Source organism: Thamnophis sirtalis, unplaced genomic scaffold (genome assembly GCF_051295495.1).
Source record: "Thamnophis sirtalis isolate CommonGarterSnake01/CBP01778 unplaced genomic scaffold, rThaSir2_p1.2 scaffold_6, whole genome shotgun sequence".
Lineage (NCBI taxonomy): Eukaryota > Metazoa > Chordata > Lepidosauria > Squamata > Natricidae > Thamnophis > Thamnophis sirtalis.
In genome coordinates, this window is record NW_028261386.1 from 93,104,678 (window position 1) to 93,126,450 (window position 21,773).

Here is a 21,773-nt window from a genome sequence, read left to right on the forward strand (position 1 = left end):
CTCTCGGAGCAGTGGATGTGTGATCTTGGTCTGAAGGGTAATGAGATCATACCCCTGTCGTGGTCGGACCATTGCCTACTGAGGCTTGACTTCCGGAGGCCATACCCCCACCGTAGGGAGGAGGAACCGACCAGGTGGTTCCGCCCCAGGCGACTTATGGACCCTTTGAGGTTCCAGACGGAGCTTGGGGTTATTCCTGATACTCTCGCCCACAGTTCGGCGGAGACTCTGGCTGCCGCCTGGTACTCGGCGGCGTCGGAGTCTCTCGACCGGATTGCGCCGCTACGGCCCCTCCGGGTCAGTGGATCCCGGAGAGTTCCCTGGTTCACCGAGGAACTCCGGGAGAAGAAACGCCGGAGGAGATGCCTAGAGCACCAGTGGAGGTCCGATAGGTCCGAGGCGAACCGAGCACTTTTAACTACCTGCACCAAGGACTATGTCCGAGCATTAAGAACCGCAAAAAGATCTTATATTTCTGCCTTGGTTGCGTCCGCCGAGTCGCGCCCAGCCGCCCTGTTTAGGATAACCCGCTCCCTCCTTAATAGGAGGGATGCGGGAGACCCCTTGCAGGGTAGGGCTGAGGATTATGCTCAATTCTTGGCGGACAAAGTAGCTCGGTTTCGATCGGACTTGGACTCCACCGCAGTAGGTCCAGCTGAGTCACAGGAGGATTACTTGTTACATCAGCTCTGGGTTGAGTTCCAGGAAGTTGCCTCTGGGGATGTGGACAAGGCCATTCGAGCTGTAAGTGCCTCCACTTGTATTTTGGACCCGTGTCCCTCCTGGCTGGTGGCTAACAGCAGGGAGGTGACACATGGCTGGATCCAGGCGGTTGTCACCGCCTCCCTTCGGGAGGGGCACTTCCCCGCCGTACTTAAAACGGCGGTGGTGAGACCCCTCCTGAAGAAACCATCGTTAGATCCAGCCATCTTAAACAACTTTCGTCCTGTCTCCAACCTTCCCTTTATCGGGAAGGTTGTTGAGAAGGTGGTGGCCTTTCAGCTTCAACGGGCCTTGGAGGAAGCTAGCTATCTTGACCCCTTCCAGTCCGGCTTCAGACCTGGTTACAGCACAGAAACCGCTTTGGTCGCATTGACCGATGATCTCTGGAGGGCCAGAGATGGAGGCTATGCGTCCATCCTGGTTCTCCTTGACCTCTCAGCGGCTTTCGATACCATCGACCATGGTATCCTTCTGCGACGACTGCGGGAGGTGGGAGTGGGAGGCACTGTTCTGCGGTGGTTCTCCTCCTACCTCTCGGACAGGTCGCAGTCGGTGTTGGTCGGGGGGCAGAGATCGTCCCTGAGGCCCCTAACATGTGGGGTACCTCAGGGTTCGGTCCTATCCCCCCTACTATTTAACATATACATGAAACCGCTGGGCGAGATCATTCGGAGGCACGGGATAAAATACCATCAATATGCGGACGATACGCAATTGTATCTGTCCGCCCCGTGCCAACTCAATGAAGCGGTGGACGTGATGAACCAGGGTTTGGAGGCCGTTAGGAACTGGATGAGTGCTAACAAACTGGTACTCAACCCGGATAAGACCGAGTGGCTGTTGTGTTTCCCCCCCAATAATTTGGCTAATATACCAACGCTTAGGCTGGGGGGTCAAATTTTATACCCCTCAGATAGGGTCCGCAACTTAGGAGTCCTCCTGGACCCACAGCTGACTTTCGATCACCAGCTGTCAGCTGTGACCAGGGGGGCATTTGCCCAGGTTCGCCTGGTCCGCCAGTTGCGGCCCTACCTAGACCGGGGGGCTCTCACAACAGTCACTCGAGCCCTTGTGATCTCTAGACTGGAATACTGCAATGGGCTCTACATGGGGTTGCCCCTGAAGTGCATCCGGCGACTGCAGCTAGTCCAAAATGCAGCCGCGCGAGTGATAGTGGGCGCACCGCGGTTCGCCCACGTTACACCTGTCCTCCGCGAGCTGCATTGGCTGCCTGTTGGTCTCCGGGTGCGCTTCAGGATACTGATGACCATCTTTAAAGCACTCCATGGTAGCGGGTCTGGGTACTTGAGAGACCGCCTTCTGCCGATTACCTCCCTAAATCGACCAATTAGATCGCACAGACTGGGCCTCCTCCGAATTCCATCTGCCAGTCAATGTCGACTGGCGACCACACGGAGGAGAGCCTTTTCTGTTGCCGCCCCGACCCTGTGGAACGAGCTCCCCATGGAGATCCGTACCCTCACCACTATCCAGACCTTCCGCGCAGCCCTCAAGATCTGGCTCTCCCAGCAGGCCTGGGGATAGGTTTCCAATTACCCGCCCGAGTGTTTGATCGCTGAATGAAAGTTGTGTTTTATTATTTTTTCTTTGTGCACATATTGTTTTGTTTTTGACCTTGCACCCCCCTCCCCTGTGGTTGTAAGCCGCCCTGAGTCCCCTCAGGGAAAAGGGCGGCATATAAATCCCAATAAAACCTAAACCTAAAACCTAAACCAGTGTTTCATGCAATTCATTCTCTATGGCTGTGTCAGGCTGTTTTTTGCATGAGTTTAGCAGGGCTAGTTTAGCTGATTGACAGATCTTGGAGGCAAGTAACAGGAAGTACTTAGTGTCAAGCATGGGAAAATCAGGAAGTCCAGGCAGTTCAATATACCGTATATATATATATATATATATATATATATATATATATATATATATATATATATATATATATATATATATATATATATATATATATATATATATATATATATATATATATATATATATATATATATAAACTTATTGCAAGCTTGTGCTCTCTACAAGAATCTGAACTACTAACAGTCAAAGTCAATATATGGTAGATAAGAGTCAATGGAATTCAAGGTGGGCTGGACTTAGATCTCTTGTGGGCGCAAAGGAACTGAAGACTGATGATGCATTTGACCCCTCTCTCAGGTTCAACCTGGTCATCTGCTATATCATGGGGGTCAAACTCACCATGTCACATTGCCATCACATGACATCTTGTGATGGTTTGCCCATTCATGGAGCTGGGGTGGGTGTGGCCTGTGTGTGATGCATCCAGCCCAAAGGCCACCAGTTTGACACCTCTGTTCTACACACAATGCTTCTAACAACTCCACTACCCTGTTTGTCAGTCATGAGTATGAATACTTCCAATGCTTCCCAACTTCACAGACAACTTGCAAAATTACTAAATCCTCCATTCTAGGCACCCACATATTCTTGCTAAGAGCACTCCACATATTAAGGGCTGCCTGTTTTTGCCACCAACATCTACTGTTAAGCGAGAAAACAAAATTAAGGGAATGTACCAATTACTTCTTATATTGAATCTGAATGAATGACACCAGTTTCTGGCCTCATCTAAAGCAGAACAGAGGTTGGTGATTAGGAATGCAGGATTTATGCTATCATGTTGTTTTGCTGATTCAAGGACTGGAGGAATGTCTATTAATGCATCTATGAGAAAGAGCCCACTGGCTCTGCAAATAGTTTTGCATGGATGCACGGAGATCCGCAAATGGGAAACTAACATGCAAAGCAAGAACAATTGCAAATGCTTTGGACAGAGAATCTAGGTCTAGTCTGCTAGCACCTTTCTTTATTAAGACAGTGAGCCATCATAACTGAGAATGACTCCATACCTCAGGAAGGCCCATTGCTGCTGCACCAGGGAGTCTACACACAACTGTTGTAATCACTATGGAGTCAACTGCCCAGCTATGCTAGCAGTACCAACATGCAGGTCCCACTTTATTCACTCACTTAGTCCCTCATCCAAAAGAGAGTTATTAATGATCATCAACCATGGCTGAGCTGGTGCACTTCAATAAGCCGTGCTATATATGCTACCTTTTGCTCCTGGAGAAAAGACAAGATATATTGGCCTATAAAATATTCCACTTTAAATTATAGCTGCCTAAGGCCACCACATCTAGATTGTCTATCTATGCATATATGTGTGTATAATAAAATTAATATCCTAATAATATTACCAGCCTGAAAGTAATATATTTCTTTCAAGTTATAGCTATTGACAATTATTTCTATATGTTCAGATAATATGCCAACAGAATTGCCTGCAGTCAATATTGAAATAACAGGAGACATATACAATTCCTATAATTAAATGAAGATTGCTCATAGTACATGTTATTCCTGTCTAGGCCTTCCACACTTCCCATAACTGATTACATCCTTTGAATATGCAAATACACCTTTAAAAATTCAGGAAGTTATTTTAGAAAGGACATCCCCATTTCATTAGATAATCACAACAGACTTGGTGTCCCCATGAACCTACTATCATATACTTATTATCTCTTCCTTGGATGGGATAATTTAAATGTGAAGGAAACTTGAGCCATTTTATTTTCAAACATTGACCCAGAAGAATAACCTGAGGATGTATCAGGGCCAAAATGAAATCTTAAATAACTTCCTATTTGCTCTCTATGATATAATGTACCATTCCAGTCTCATGCATACTGTACAGCTTGTCATTATGCTGTGGAGTTTATTCACCAAAAGAAACTTTACAAACTAATAACACACATTCATAGCAGGAAAAACAACACAAGTTATGTGTATAGCAGGGCAATTTTTAAAAAGCTACCTTAGATACAGGCTTCACCAGAGCTAAGACTGAAGGTGGACATAGTAACCTGCAGTCCATAATGAACATTGAGAACAACATAAGATCAGAGGTGGCATTCAACCAATTCTGACAGGTTCTGGAGAACCGGTAGTAGAAATTTTGAGTAGTTCAGAGAACCAGCAAATAGGCTGGCCTTGCCCCCACTGCCTCCCAGCCTCCCAACCGATCTTCTTTTGTTGCCCTGAACAGGAGAATGGAGCTGGAAATCAGATTAGTGAGGTGGGGAGGGAATGGGTTTTTTCCAGTAACCTTCCTCCAGGAGTGGGGAGGGAATGGGGATTTTGCAGTATCTTTCCCCTGCCATGCCCATAGAGCCACGCCATGTCCATAAAGCCACGCCCACAGAACCGGTAGTAAAAAAATTTGAATCCCACCACTGCATAGGATGTGCTTATTTTGCCTTCATTTTATCTAGGACAAATGTTTGTCTATTAAATAGATTTACAATATATAGCTGTCCAACATATATATAAGAGACCATGTAAGTTAGTATAGGCTGAAAAAAATGACAGTTTAGCCCATGATTAACCAGAGGGCTTCATAACACAATAAAGGTTTCCACAGGGCCCCCCTTAAACCTTAGTTTATACCATCTAAATAGTATACCACAGCAGCTATTTGGAGAAGTAGACCTCCCAACTCTCATTAGTGAGATTATGAACAATATTGTTGGTGCACTTTTACATAGAACAGTATTCAATGAATTAGTTGTATTTAAAAAGAGTGTATGAAAGAAATTCAGAATCTGCATCCCCATATTTCACCTGTGTATTGCTACTAGTATTGGTTGATCAGGTGCCTCCACATATGAAACCAAGATATAGGACCATTTCAATTTGCACGGTTTGAGTCATAGCAAATTGAAGGATGAGACTGTAGCCTCTGTACAGTATTTGATTAGTCTGGTAATTGAATCATACAGCAACATCTGTGATGAAACTTCATCATGTAGCAATAGCAATAGCACTTTGAGTTATATACGCTTCACAGTGCTTTTCAGCTCTCTTTAAGCAGTTTTATGGAGTCAACATATGTACCCAACAATCTGGGTTTTACCTCGGAAGGATGGAAGGATGAGTCAACCTTGAACCAATGAGACTCGAATTGCTGGCACTCGGTGGTCGGCAGAATTAGCTTGCAGTACTGCATTCTAACCATTGTGCCACCATGGCCCTACCACGGTGTATGTGGGTATTTATGTTAGGATTGATAGAGGATCATTGTTCTTCTATAGATGAATAATGATTCTTTTTTCAGGTTTTTATGGTTTAAAACTGAGTTTAAAAGAAGGATGCTATGGTAAAATGACTGTTTTGTATTCAAGTGACTTACCAGAGATTCATTCATAATATTTATGTCCCATTTTTTCTGGAAGCTGCTCAGGATGCCGTATCTTTTTATTTATTTAGCAACCTTAAGAGACTGGCACAAAATCATTCTTTGAAATTCATAACAGAAATTGGGATTTAGAACTGAATCTAGCTTCAGGTAGTCCTCGACTTACAACCATAATTGACCCCAAAGTTTCTGTTGTTAAGTGAGACATTTGTTAAGTGAATCATTGCAGTTGATAAGTTAGTGACATAAATGTTAAGTGAATGTGGCTTTCCCATTGACTTTGCTTGTCAAAGAGGATTACATGAACCTGGGGTCATAAATATGAACCAGTTGCCAAGCATCTGACTGTTGATCAGGTGAACATGGGACTTACAAAGGTTGTAAGTGTGAAAAATGGTCATAAGCCATATTCTTCAGTCCCTTGTAACTTAGAACAGTCACTAAATGAACTGTTGTAAATCAAAGGCTACCTGTATTTCTATCACTTTCCCTGCAGCAAGAAGATCATCTATAAAAAATGATAGATGTTGGATAGCCATTTGTCTGAAACAGTATAGGGTTTCCTGTCTAGGCAGGGGGTTGGACTAGAAGACCCACAGGGTCCCTTCCAACTCTGCTATTATATTGTATTGTATTGTATTGTATTGTACTGTACTGTACTGTACTGTACTGTACTGTATTGTATTGTATTGTAAAACTGCACACTTGCAAACAAGCTTTTCTGCTCTGACACCTGTAGAGCAGTTAGCTAATACTGGCTTGGAAGAAGAGAGAGAGAGGCAGACAAAACATGCTGAGAAACATTGCATTAATTCTCTTTCACTGCCTAAACAGTGACTCATTTAGTCTTAGATAACCTGAGATTGCTCATCCCTAGGTTAGTTCTAAATGAAAAACTCCTTTGTTTGTTAATTTTCACTTCAAATTAATACCGTTTCCTCGAAAATAAGACCTATCCCAAAAATAAGTCCGGGCATGTTTTTACATCTGCATCTACTATAAGCCCTACCTGCAAAATAAGCCCTACTTAAGAACCTGTGCAACTGGCTGCCTGCCCATTCTGTCTGGTGCTTGTGGTGTCGCAGCCACGAGGTGGGGGGTGGAACTGTCCCATGCACCCGCACTGGCTTACTTCAGGGCCCCTGCAGTCAGGCCATGCACATCTTAACATCTGCCTCGCAGCAGCAGCAGTCATATGCAGCAGCCCACGTGGCCACCGGCCCAATTCTTCTGCTTGCTCGCAGCTGCAACAGAGCAGGAAGCTAAATAGTGTGTTGGGGCTACGGCCATGAGGCAGGTGTCAAGGCATGGATTGCCTGGCTGCATGGGCCCTGAGGTAAGCTGATGCGGGGTGCATGGGGCAGCTCCATCCATCCCACCTCACATAGTGGCCATGGCACCAGTGCATTGCTCAACTTCCTGCTCTGTTGTGGCCACATGCAAGCAGAAGTGGGCCAGCAGCCAATGCAGGGTCCTGCTGGATTGGGCTGCTGTAGCTGCCATTGTGAGGTGAGGGAGGTGTTGGGGCATGGGTGGGCAGACTGCAGGGGCCCTGAGGTAAGCTAGTGTGGGGTGAATGGGGCAGCTCCCTCCACCTTACAGCAGTAGCACTGGCGCTCCACACGGTCTCCTACTCCTCCATAAGCAAGCAGAAGAAGTGGGCCTCGTGTAGATGGGGAAAAAATAAGACCCCCCCCAAAAAAGCCCTAGTGCTTATTTTGGGACCCAAAGGAAAATAAGATCCAGTTTTATTTGGGGGGAAACACAGGTATGTAACTATTAGGAAAATGGTAAGTTTTACAGTTTAGAATGAAATCGTAGCTTGTTGTTTTCCTTTTTATTTTTGTTATGCCCTACTGGAAAAGTGAAAAAAAACCCTAACTTGGTTCCTGAACTATTCCATTGGGGATAACAGAGAAAGTCAATCCAAAAGTGAAATAAATTGGTATGCAGTGATTACAGGTAGTCCTCAATTTACAAGTTTGTTTAGTGACTGTTCAAAGTTACAATTGCACTGAAACAAGTGACTTATGAACATTTTTCACACTTACGACCGTTACAATGTCCTCATGGTCATGTGATCAAAATTCTGATGCTTGGCAACTAACTCATATTTATGACGGTTGCAGTGTCTCAGAGTCATGTGATCACTTTTTGCAACCTTCTAATCAGCAGAGTCAATGTGGGGAAGCCAGTTTCATTTAACCACCTAGCTTGACGACTACAGTGGTTCACAAGATTTTATTTTCCTGGGCTCCAAGATCACCGCAGATGGGGACTGCAGCCAAGAAATTAAAAGTCACTTGCTCCTGGGGAGGAAAGCTATGGCAAATCTAGACTGCATACTAAAAAGCAGAGACATCACCCTCCTAACAAAAGTCCGTATAGTCAAGGCTATGGTTTTCCCAGTTACAATGTATGGCTGTGAAAGTTGGACCATAAGAAAGGCTCAGTGCCAAAGAGTTGAGGCCTTTGAACTATGGTGCTGGAGAAGACTCCTGTGAGTCCCTTGGACTGCAAGGCAATCAAACTGGTCAATCCTAGAGAGATCAACTCTGACTGCTCTTTAGAAGGCCAGACCCTGAAGAGGAAACTCAAATACTTTGGCCACCGAATGAGAAGGAAGGACTCACTGGAGAAGAGCCTAATGCTGGGAATGATTGAGGGCAAAACAAAAGTGGGACGACAGAGAATACGGTGGCTGGATGGAGTCACTAAAGCAGTAGGCATGGGCTTAAATGGACTCTAGAAGATGGTAGAGGATAGGAAGGCCTGGAGGAATGTTATCCATGGGGTCATGATGGGTCAGACACAACTTTGTAGCTGGCGGCGGCAGCAGCATCTAACGTGGAGTTTTTCTGATAGTACCACCAATCTTTAGGCAGGAAGAAACAAATCAATTTGATGGAAGCAGCATTGTGCTGTTGATAGATTAGCAGTGGAGACCCATTTTTTTATATCTGCATTGTGATGTTACTCAAATGCCAAGGGGAGGAGCTAGCAGGGCAATGGTGCCATGCAACCTTTGCCATTTTAAATCTCCATGAGATAGAATTACAGCTTGATATCTTCTACTTATTTTTTTTCTGTGTCAGATAAAGATTTCTTCGCAGAATATATAATATGTTTAAGCAAACTCAACATATACCGTACATTTTCCCCTGAGAAAGGTAATGCATTAGGTAGCAGAAGCATGCTGTCAAATGTGGCTGTGGCAGTCTGCTCCTTTGATACGTTCAACTGACTAATCAATAAAGTATACAATACTATACTGATAGCCTGCTCATAGCACCGATGCAGAAAGAGAAAAGGCCAATCAGAACCCCTTTCTTTGCAGCTCTATGTCTACATTGCAAATGTTTTTGGATAACTGTCAGTGATATGTTATCCCTTTTTTTCCATTGCATGTTCCAATGATAATAGGCATGTGTTTCGTTAAATTGTTTAACATAGCCTTAGTACAAGATAGATTTCATGTCTGCCAATTGACAGAACTGCTAAGAAGTTTACTGAGTGCAGATGATCATAAATGCAAGAGCTTTGAATGTCTGCTCAGTTTCCAGGAGCTTTTGGCAAAATCCAGCCTTGGCTTAAATGACCTTAAAAACTTTCTCTGGGTTGTGGGGTTCATTTGGAGCAGCTCTCAGAACTGAAACTTAAACTACTTCTGCTAAACTAACAAACCACACAAGTCTTGGCTGAACACTGAACTTAAACTATGCCTAACCAAACACTATCAAGTCAGGTTTCCTTGATTCCAACAGTAGAATAGACAAATCTATATCAGCTGGAGGACAGAAATATTTCTTCAGAATTTGGAACCAACAGGAAAGCTTTTGCACTCATTTCTTTAAAAAAATTATCAACTTTTCCATTCATGTAGGCTTTCTAGTCCGTTGTAATGAAAGAAGGAATTGTTGTTTGTCACCTGGTGCAATGAGAAGATGATATTTTAGCACATCAAGAGTTAGGACTGCAAGTTGACTAGTGGTAATACTTCAAGATAGTTACATAAGGGTAAGTGTTGGTCCTAATAGTTGCCCAACTACGTTAAAAGCTGATAGCAAGAAATAAAATTTATGTTTTTTACTAACTTACAAAACCTTTGCAGGACACGGTGGCTCACTGGTTAAGACACTGAGCTTGTTGATCAGAAAGGTTAGCAGTTCAGTGGTTCGAATCCCTAGCGCCGCATAACAGAGAGAGCTCCCGTTATTTGTCCCAGGTTCTGCCATCCTACCAGTTTGAAAGCCTGTAAAAATGCAAGTAGAAAAATAGGGACCACCTTGGTGGGAAGGTAACAGTGTTCCATGCGCCTTCGGTGTTTAGTCATGTTGGCCACATGACCACAGAGATATCTTGGGACAACGCTGGCTCTTCGGCTTTGAAATGGAGATGAGCACCACCCCCCAGAGTTGGGAACGACTAGCACAAAGTGCAAGGGGAACATTTACCTTTACAAAAGCTTTCTCTTTCAACCGCTAATTTGCTTGCCATGGTTGATGCTTTTACTTACTAGATTAGTAATCATATTCCAGTTTTCTTATGCTTATAATGGGAACTTTTTGGTTTGTTTTTCAAGTTCATTTAAATTAAGTTTCTGGGAAGTTTTATAATAAACCAGGAACAGAGTTAAGACTTAACTGGAAATAATTGTCCTGGAGCAAAAAGCATCCTCATGCCTATATTGTTTTTGGCTTGACATGGCCTCTTAGGCTACATCTGAGAAGTTTTAATTCCAAATAAAGCATATCTTTAGAATCCAACAGCAAAGGAACAGAGCTAGTAAATATTTCATATTATATCATTTTCGTTGCTTGTATGCCACACATTCCTGAAAAGGGCTCAAGGGGCAGTTAACACCGTCAACATAAAACAAAATAACAGCCCAACCCCCCAGGTACTCATAAAATGACAAACATTTTTAAAAAAGGATTTAAAAATTGAAACATTCAAATGTAATGTTTGAAATGCCACCTTCATTCATAGCAAACCCTCTTCCTGTGCCAGGCAGAAGAGGAAGGACAGTGAAGAGGAACAAAGCTGACATATCCCTGTTGGTTCAAGAGAGTTAGGGCAGCTACTACAAACACCATTTTCAAAGCCCATCGGATGGCACTCCTTAAGTGTGGTAAAATGCATAACAGATTTTGGGAATTCAGAGGAGGAACAAGATAGTGAATATGGGAAATGGGACCATTTACAGAGGTGTCCAGGGAGGGAAAGCAGGAGGCCCAGAGTAACTCTGCCTCAAGTACACTAGGTATAAGTTGTTAAAAAAAAATTACTTTGGGAAGTTTTTTCAGGCTAATGTCAAGCCCTGAGAAGCTGGTAAACAAGGAGTCCTGGAAAGGACTTTTATAACCAATATAACAGAATGTAACATTCCTCTCTCAGCCAGTTTCATTTATTGTGGATGAGTGTGGATCAGACAGACCGACCTGGCATTTAATAGCATCAGTCAAAATCCCTGGGGTTGAAGGATGTAGATCTCGGGCTGCTGACATGAGAACTGAAAACAAGAAAAAGCAATGAGTGAAATGTACGAAGCCTACCTTCCATGGATAAATTCATTCTCAGGGCCTCTTGCCTGTCACCAAAACCCCATTCCTCTACAACCCTCTGCTCTTACTGGCCAGCACTTCCCTCTGGCCAAGGAATTCCTCAGATATCTAGCACAGATCATGCTGAACAATGCTCAGGGCAGATCTGGCCTTTGCACTTTATCCATCATGAATACTGGCCACTTTCAATTTCCCCAATGCAGAAAGAGATGATGTCACCCTCCACGCACTCCCAGCTCATTGCAAATGCACCTTGCATCAACAGGAGCTTTTCTCTGAAGGTGATGGGCGAATAAGAAGTATGAGAAAGAAAGGGGGGAGAGGGAGGGAGGGAGGGAGGGAGAGAGACAGAGAGAGAGAGAGAGAGAGAGAGAGAATGAGAATGGCAAGAAACAGGAGAATGGCCATTTCAAGTCATGCAAAGCATACATGATTCAGTCAAACCACCAGCCCTGTTGCCAACCTACCATAACCTGGACTGAATTTTTAAAATTAGCTTAAGAAATAGCTTGGAGCAACAAGAGGGACAAGAAGGTTAGGCTGCAATGCAGAATTGCCCTGAATTAGGCCCTCAAGCTGCTGTCTATGTTACATCTCTGTTCTTCTCATCCATTCCTGCTTTGCTGGACAGGAAAGCCCTCACAAAATTGGGAAATCTGAAGCCCAGGTCTCAGCCTTTGAACAGCCCAGAAATCTAGCACCCCTGTCCAAGATCTGAACCTGGCAATGTCCCTTGAATTCTCTTGTGGAGACCAGTTCCTAGGAGATTGGGGTTGATATAATCCAGCACCCAAACTATTCCAGGCTCCATTCTCTTTCCAACCAAGAACCAGGCAGCTGGAAAACATACTTTTCCAAATCAGCTTATAAAATCCTTCAGGTCCTATCAGGGTGTGATATAAATTAGTCAGATTTATTGTTCACTGTAACACCAAATAGGCTCCGATCTGCATAACCCAACAATACACTTTATGTTCCAGTTTGAATGTATGTTCTTCCAAGGGTTGTTTTATTTATATGTCATGCTACCAAGCCTTGGTAAATAGGTCACAGCACAAAGTTATGATTTCACTCTTAAGAATGTACTTAGCAATCATAGACTCATTTTTCTTTGGCAAAAGGAATGACACACAAACCTGCCAATTTTTCTTTAATCAAGTTTTTGTGCTTGAAACAAAGAAGACAAATAGCATAGACACGTTTTTAAAGAAATAAGAGTAATAAAATTCTCGTGCCTTGTTAAGGAATGAAGGAATTGTAAATATATTAAAAGTTAGATCAAAAGAATATTTGCATTTTGCATCTTAGAAAACTAATTTGGGTGCTGTTCCGTCCTGGATATATGTGAGTGTGAAAAAGGAACAATTACATTGACATTAGCATATCCTGGAAGATGCCTCTGTAACAAGTAGCAACAAACAATCCATGGGAGGGAGGGAGGGAAGAAGGAAGGAAGGAAAGAGAGAAAAAGAAAGAAAGAAGAAAGGAAAAAAGAAAGTACTTTCTGTGCTCTGTTGGGAAACATAGACAAGATCTGAATCATGTACCCATTTGCAAATGCTCTGAGATTCTGAAGGATTTGAGAGGTCTCAAAGAAACATCAAAGGTACCCAGTTTTAAACAAATCAGCAGACACTAGGGACTCTGGAGTGGGAAATACAAACATAGAAAGCATGGAAAAATGGCAGGCATGCTTTTTATTTGTTTTGTGGCCATAGAGAGATTTGTTTATGTGATTAAAAAAAAAACCATAGCCCTACAAATGTGATTTGAGTAACTCATCAGTCACCATTTGAGTCTGTATTTTATAGTAGCTGTTTACCATGCTTCCTTGGCAACCAAATGCCAGGTTTACTCTCAGGGTTAGTACAATACAAGGGATGATTCATGAAATGGTTAATTGCTTCATTCAGAGTACAAGCCTGGCTGTACTCCAGCACACATAAACAAAAGCCATCCCAATTGCTTTGCTGAGTGACACCGTGTGTGGTACAGGAAGTTGCATGGGGAATTGGTCAAACCATCTTGTGTTACTGTAATTAATTAGTCATCAAGTGCTTTCCTCCTCAGCTTAGCAACCTAGTAATACAGTTTAAGATCCATCCCCATGTACAGATACATGCAACTGCAGGCTTGTCTTCTGGGAGAAGAGCAATAAATATTTATCTTCCCTGCAACAAGAGAAGGGTTTAACCCCTGCTCTCCATAGCATGGTTTTGCTCTCTTCTTCCTTCATCCCCCACCAATGGCTGCAATTTTAAAAACCTGCACAAATACTAATGCGCATTTAATAAACAGTTCAGCTTGGCTATACACATCACTTCAGTGTCTTGAGAATGAATCATTGGCTGTCTTTTCTATGGAAAAATAAAAAACTTAAACTGAAAACAGGTCATGGGATAAACATTGATTAAGGGAAAAGTAGGACACAAAGAAAGATACACACACACACACACACACACACACACACAAAGAAATACACAGAGATAAAAGAGAGGACATCTTTCTGATATGGTATTGTTTAAAAAATTAAAGAATAACATTCCAGAATATCTTCAAGCCAGAGACGGTTGGAGATAGAAGGGGAAAAGATAGAGAGCTGAAGACAATTTTCTACAATATGCTCATATCTGTGGCTAACACAGTTTCTACTATTCCCAACCACCTTAGCCAGTGATCATGCTGACTGGGACTTATGAGACTTAAAGCCTTGCAGTTATGGATGGGGATGCTTCACTGGAAGCTCAGAATTGACTCTTTCAAATCCCGCCAACATATCTCCATTATGCTCCATTCCATATAACAGAAAGTAATGAGAAGGTAAATCAGCATGACAGTCCAGCTATGAGCAGAATAAAATAAAATCCACTGAGCCAAAAAATGAACAGGTACTTCCAAAAGGTATCACCACTGAATCTATAAAGCTGTTATTATTTTCTTTGAAGGTTACATCCCAAATTTGTTCGCCGTGACTGTTACATTTCCATGAGGAAAAAAGGCAATAATAGAAAATATCCAAGAAAGGTATTATCTTTACAGACTTTATATTTACAGGTCTTGTTTTATATTTACAGGTACGAAGATGGATCAAGAGCCCAATGGTTAGCATGGAAAAACATCAGACAAGCAGCCTCAAATATCCGGGCACCACTGTGATGCACATACCTCAGGGGGAGCCTGACATCGAAATCCCGTTTTGCCAGATGTGCTTCAATGATCACACCTTTCCAAAAGGGATAATCCCACAGGACTCTGAATCCTGCTCCTGGGAAGGCCCCCAAAGCTGCAATGTAAGCAGGCCTCTTTCTTGCATATTAGCAATTGATTTCACCCTAAGAAATCTCACATACTTGTCTGTTTTAATTATTTGGCTTATACCCTACCTTTCTATTCAGCCAGACACGTGTGGTAACTTAGTACAGTACAACTAAGGACTTCTAAATGCACAATAAAAACCAGTGCTAAAATAAGTAGCAATTAAAGGCTGGCAAAAGAGACACAGCTTTTACTCCTTTTTGAAAGGCAGTGTGAATGAGGAAAAGGCCTAATGTACCTTGTGCGTTTCATAATTTAGAAACAAGGCAGGAAAGGGCCCTTGCTGAAAAATCCCCCAAAGACCTATGAAATAGATATTTCTTCCAAATGGCTTGACTTCTACATTTTAGAGTCAGAACGTGGTCATAAAGGAACATAGTAAACTTACGGGGATGGGAATGGAGCTGCAGCTCCCTGATGCAAGAGTGAGGTAGTTCTTTCAAAAGCAGTTGAGCTTCTCACGAAATCCTCAGTCCAGTCTTTATTGTCTGTGTTGACTCTGCATTGAAAGACAATGCCAGGTGGAAGAACATGTTCTTTCAGCTTCCCCATATCTTAACCATCTCTTGACCCAATCAATGTAGCACCTTTCTGTTTGTATTGTGTGAAAGGGCTCCTTGCAGATCATGTGAAAGATTCTGCAGGAGATTCTAGAGAAATGTTAAGAGGCAGGGGAGACAACAGTATTGTTTAATAAAAATGAAACAGTAAACACTGTGATACGGTTTAAAGCATTGCCTGTGGTCTTAATGGGAACATAGAAATTTAAAGCAAATGAATTCCTTCTACCCCTTCTACACACACACACACACACACACACACACACACACACTCACTCATAATTTGCAGTAATGTGGGTAGTTGTTTTGGCTAAATATGTTTGCATTTAAGACAGAAGTTGTAATCAATAGACCAGGGTAACCAACTGAACTTTATATTAAAAATTAGACCAACTGTTCAGTTATTCATCCAAGCATGATTAATTAAGCTATTATTTGGTGCAATGTATTGTCAGAAGAATAATTTACATCCAAATTTTGTGGCATCTGAGATTCATTCTCCAAGCAATTGTAATCATATGTCACAGGGCCTAGTAGTATTACTCCGTTCCAAGAAGTTGTAGACATTTTGCCTTCCAGCTTTGATAACTTCAAAATTGATTGGGGAAATTCAAGGGGGTTATAGACTCATGAGGCCCCAACCTGCCAAAGATCAGTTCCAAGGAGAGAGGGATACTATTTTAATTATGTTTACAACTCCCCAAAGGAACATGGTTGGCCACTGTGAGAAACAAATTATTGAAATAAGTAAACCTTGGTCTGATCCAGCAGCATTATTCTGATATTCAGGATGTTCAGGATGAAAATGGAACCATTCACAGTTTGTTCTTGAGCTCATGCTGGTCTGTGCATTCATAAAATAGGGAGTATAGCCATTATAACATTATTAATGGTGAAACTGGTATAGTGAATTTGCCAGAAAACAAATGATTATATATTTCTGGGGCCTCAAGGAAGAGCTTTGCAACAGAAGTCCAGGTCACCCTGAGCAAAATAAAAGAAAGACTCCAAAGTTTAGCTGACTGGCCTAAGACTATTTGAATGGAATGGAATAATACACATTTCCATTGAAAATGGAAATCGGCTTAAAGTGTGGTCGGAGCCAAAAACACCAGCCTGAAGATGGCGAGTGAGACCTCACTGAAACATTGCCAAGACAATCTCAATCTTACATGGGAAAAGACCTGAATACAACAAGACCAGCATATTTACACCCATGAAAACCAACAAGTGTGTGTGTGTGTGTGTGTGTGTGTGTGTGTGTGTGTGTGTGTGTGTGTAGTGTCACAACCCCTGGTATGCCCCAATTATGGGAGGAAGCTAACTGCCTCCACCATCTGTCTATCGGCTCGTCACAAGAGTCAATCACGACAGAAACCCAATATTTTTACTGTTGCCTTTGTTACATTTGTTGTACTTGTGCTGATAAATAAATAAAGGGAGACTAATATAGATCTATTTCAAGCTATTTAGCTCTCATCAGCTAACCATACCCTTACTGGGATTCAAACCTGTGCTGTATTGCATCTTAGGCAGATATCTTAACCATTGAGCCACAGGTCCTCCTCCTTATCAGCTGAAGCCAGGGAGGTAGGTATATATTTAGTGTCACAATCCCTGGTATGCCCCAATTATGGGAGGAAGCTAACTGCCTCCACCATCTGTCTATCGGCTCGTCACAAGAGTCCATCACGACAGAAACCCAATATTTTTACTGCTGCCTTTGTTACATTTGTTGTACTTGTGCTAGCTGATGAGAGCTAAATAGCTTGAAATAGATCTATACTAGTCTCCCTTTATTTATTTATCAGCACAAGTACAACACACACACACACACACACACACACACACACACACACACACACACAGATATATATATATATATATATATATATATATATATATATATATATATATATATATATATATATATATATATATATATATATATATATATATATATATATATAAAAATCCAGAACTTGAAATTATCTGATTGCCCCACTGTCGGTGTCACAAAAGCTGAAAGAAAAAATGTGTAAGCCTAATGTTGGTCTAGCTAGAATCCATTGGTAATTCTGAGGTAAATTTTTGGATCTTTCAGAGATGCCCAAGATAAGTCATTCAAACAGGGTGGGGTGATAGACATGGCTAGCAAATAGCCCTGGAAAACTCCAATCTATTCAGAATGAATAGAGTCAACAGAAAGTGTGAGAATATTTCATTTTATTAAAGAAAAAATATCTTTGCACAGAATTTCAGGAACTGGAGCATGGTGGTTTTTTGAATGTGTTTGAATAAAAATAAAAGGAGAGGGAAGCTACATGATGCCATTGTGGGAGCTTATTATGCACTGCAGAAGAAATGGACAAATCCTTTCTGCATCAGATGATAAGCCTTTCACAAAACAGGGATAATGGGAATCCAAATTAATTTGACATCTTTGGGAATATAATTCTGCCCAATAGTCAGAAATCTGGCAAACGTTTGCCCTTTCTTGCTGATAACTTTGTCTATCAGAAAGTAAAAGAAAGAAAAGAGATTCTACTTATCCTGGATTAAATCCTTACCAAATGGAAGGAATTTGTTTAAGAAAGGAGGGTGAATGGGTACACCTTGGGGGGAAAGCAGTGGTAGGATTCAAAGTTTTTTACTACCGGTTCTGTGGGAGTGACTTGGTGGGTGTGGCATGTCTTGATGGGTGAGGCTTGGTGGGGGTGACAGGGGAAGGATACTGTAAAATCTCCATTCCCTCCACTCTCCAGGGGAAGGCTACTACAAAATCCCCATTCCCTCCTGATCAGCTGGGACTCAGGAGGCAGAAATATCCAGAGGGAGGAATTGAAAAGAATCAGACCTATATATTGAAAACTGGAAAGCAATGAGTTCTAATCATCCTGCCTTAGGCAGAAGGTCAGCTGGATGATATCAGCTCTCTTGCTCTCTCTCTCAGCCTGAGGAAAAAGACAAGGAAAAACTGCATCTGAAAATGTTTCCAAGATAATTCCCAGGTCATGTCCAGGCAGTCTGCAGTAGCCAAGATTGACTCGAAAGCAAACATATACAAATAAGCTTAGCTAAATTCAAGTATCCAAGGCCAGGGTACACCCAAAGAATGCTCACTAATGGCCCCAGTTCAGAGACATAGGGCTCTGTCCCTTACTGTCCAATTTTTGTACATGAGCCAACAGCACAATACAGCTGCTGAAAAAGCAAATGCTATTTTTGGCTGTACTAACAGGAACATAGAATCCAGTGAACAAATTATAATAATACATCATTTATTTGTCCTGGTCAGTTCTCACTTACAATACTGATTCCAGTTCTGGGCCCCACAGTTTTAAACATGGAATGAGAAATGGGAGCAAGTTCATAGTATGGCTGTCCAGATGGTGAGAGATCTGGAAATCAAACCTTTTGAGGAACAATCAAAGGATCTAGTTATTCGACAGAAGACACAACATGAAAGCAAATTCAAACATCTGAAAAATTGTCACATGGGAGAGAGGCTGTAGCCCCAAAGGGAAAAACCAAAAACAATATATTCAAACTACTAAGAAGTGATTTATGCTAGACTTCAGAAGGAACATTTTGACTGTATGAGGTGTCAGTCAGTGGAGCAGGCTGCCTCATAACATACAGTAATGAGACTTCCTTTCCTTATATAGGGGTGTGATGGCTCAGTGGCTAAAGACATTGAGCTTGTCAGGTAGGGTTTGAGACCTGAGTGCCCTGTGACTTTATTCAGTTACTTTCCTCAGCTCCTGCCCGCCAAGCAGTTCGAATGCATGCAAATGCAAGTTGATAAACAGGTACCACTTTGGTGGGAAGGTAACAGCATTATGTGTGCTTTGACATTTAGTCGTGCTGGTCACATGACTGTGGAAGTGTCTTTGGACAATGCTGGCTCCCTTGGCTAAGAAACAGAGATGAACATCATCCTTTAGAGTCGGACATGATTGGACAAAGAAAACCCTTACCTTTTACCTCATCAGAAGTTGATGGTCATTTGTCAGTGATCTTTTAAAATCTAGAGCAGGGGTGTCAAACGGGCAGCCCGTGGGCCAGATGCATCATGTGCAGGCCAAACCCTCCCCAGCTCCACAAAGGGGAAAAACATCGTGAGACGTCACATGATGGCAATGTGATGCGCCAAGTTTGACACCCATGATCTAGAGGATCCTGTGTTAAGCAGTAGGTTGAACAAGATGGCCAAAAAGCCCCTTCATGAATTAAAGCTGCATCTCTACGCAGACTTCACTGGTAATATGTCCTTTTCTGCTTGACAAACCTATTTCTGAGTAGATGTGCACAGGACTGTTCTATTGTTACAGCAATCTTATTATAAGAATAGAATCCAATGAGTAAATGAACATTTACTTGTCATAATTAATATCCAAAAGCACTTTTTTTCTATGTGTGTATTCTGGAGTCTAAATTCAGGTTTCCCAGACAGCGGAAGTTCACACTGTGAAGAAGTCATTAAGTAAAGTGCTGAATGGACAAATCTCAAAACAGCTGAGCTGTTTGGGCTTGGGTGGGTAGTCTGACAACAAATTAAAGTCATGGAAGGAGAAGAAAGTACAGGAGATAATAAAAATGTGCAGTCATATCATCTAATTATTCTTCAAAAGCTGAGCTCTAACAATAACTTTTCTTTCTAATATGGAATTTTACAAAATTAAATAGAGAAATAAAAAAGTCATTTGTGTAACATTATGCCGACAGCAAATGCAGGCATTCTTGTGCAAGTTAGACAAAGGCACTGCAATAATTGGTTTTTATTATTATGTTTGTACGCTCATGGAAAAGTTTTAGCAGAATGTGATTTGCTCCTCAAATTTCTTTCCCTGTACAGTAGATGGCAAAGAGGGATTGATTTAGCAGAAGGATGTATAAAGTAGAAATAAAACTTCATAATCTTGCCACAGTTTGAAAAGGCCATTTAAGACAATAAAAATTACCCATTTTTAAAGCAGGTAAAATTTGTTTATGGAAGATCAATAGGCAAGGATGAAGACCGACTCTTCACATGCAAGGACTGATATGTGTGTGTGTGTGTGTGTGTGTGTGTGTGTGTGTGTTTTATTTGTGCTGATAAATAAATAAAGGGAGACTAGTATAGATCTATTTCAAGCTATTTAGCTCTCATCAGCTGATGAGAGCTAAATAGCTTGAAATAGATCTATACTAGTCTCCCTTTATTTATTTATCAGCACAAATAAAAAACACAAATATAACAAAGGCAACAGTAAAAATATTGGGTTTCTGTCGTGATGGACTCTTGTGACGAGCCGATTGACAGATGATGGAAGCAGTTAGCTTCCTCTCATAACTGGGGCTTACCAGGGGTTGTGACTCTAAATATATACCTTCTTCCCTGGCTTCAGCTGATAAGGAGGAGACCTGTGGCTTAATGGCTAAGACGTTTGCCTAAGATGCAATACAGCACAGGTTCGAATCCCAGTAAGGGTATGGCTAGCTGATGAGAGCTAAATAGCTTGAAATAGATCTATACTAGTCTCCCTTTATTTATTTATCAGCACAAATAAAAAACACAAATATAACAAAGGCAACAGTAAAAATATTGGGTTTCTGTCGTGATGGACTCTTGTGACGAGCCGATTGACAGATGATGGAAGCAGTTAGCTTCCTCCCATAATTGGGGCTTACCAGGGGTTGTGAATCTAAATATAGTGTCAACATATATATATAGAGACCATCCAGACAGAAACCCAATATTTTTTACTGTTGCCTTTTTTGTTACATTTGTTATATTTATGCTGATAAATAAATAAAGGGAGACTAGTATAGATCTATTTCAAGCTATTTAGCTCTCATCAGCTAGCCATACCCAAGTTTTTGGGAATCGAACCTGTGCTCCATTGCCTCCCAGGCAGGGAGTTAACCTTTTTGAGCTACAGAGAACGACTCCTTTATCAGCCAGCCAGGGTGGGAGGTATATACTTAAAGTCACAACCCCTGGTATGCCCAAGTATGGGAGGAAGGTCACACTTCCACTCTCTGTCATTAGGCTCGTCACAAGAGACCATCCAGACAGAAACCCAATATTTTTTACTGTTGCCTTTTTTGTTACATTTGTTATATTTATGCTGATAAATAAATAAAGGGAGACTAGTATAGATCTATTTCAAGCTATTTAGCTCTCATCAGCTAGCCATACCCAAGTTTTTGGGAATCGAACCTGTGCTCCATTGCCTCCCAGGCAGGGAGTTAACCTTTTTGAGCTACAGAGAACGACTCCTTTATCAGCCAGCCAGGGTGGGAGGTATATACTTAAAGTCACAACCCCTGGTATGCCCAAGTATGGGAGGAAGGTCACACTTCCACTCTCTGTCATTA

The 21,773-nt window shown here is 41.9% G+C and overlaps 1 protein-coding gene across 1 annotated transcript in view; it reads left to right on the top strand.

The window, feature by feature from the left end:
- LOC148045089 (serine/threonine-protein kinase Sgk1-like) overlaps window positions 1-21,773 on the top strand; it is an 87,475-nt gene that overhangs the window by 23,669 nt on the left and 42,033 nt on the right. The window contains exon 2 of the mRNA XM_087718449.1: window positions 14,610-14,825. Within this exon, the coding sequence (XP_087574575.1) occupies window positions 14,610-14,825 (216 nt within the window). The remainder of the gene's footprint in view (window positions 1-14,609; window positions 14,826-21,773) is intronic.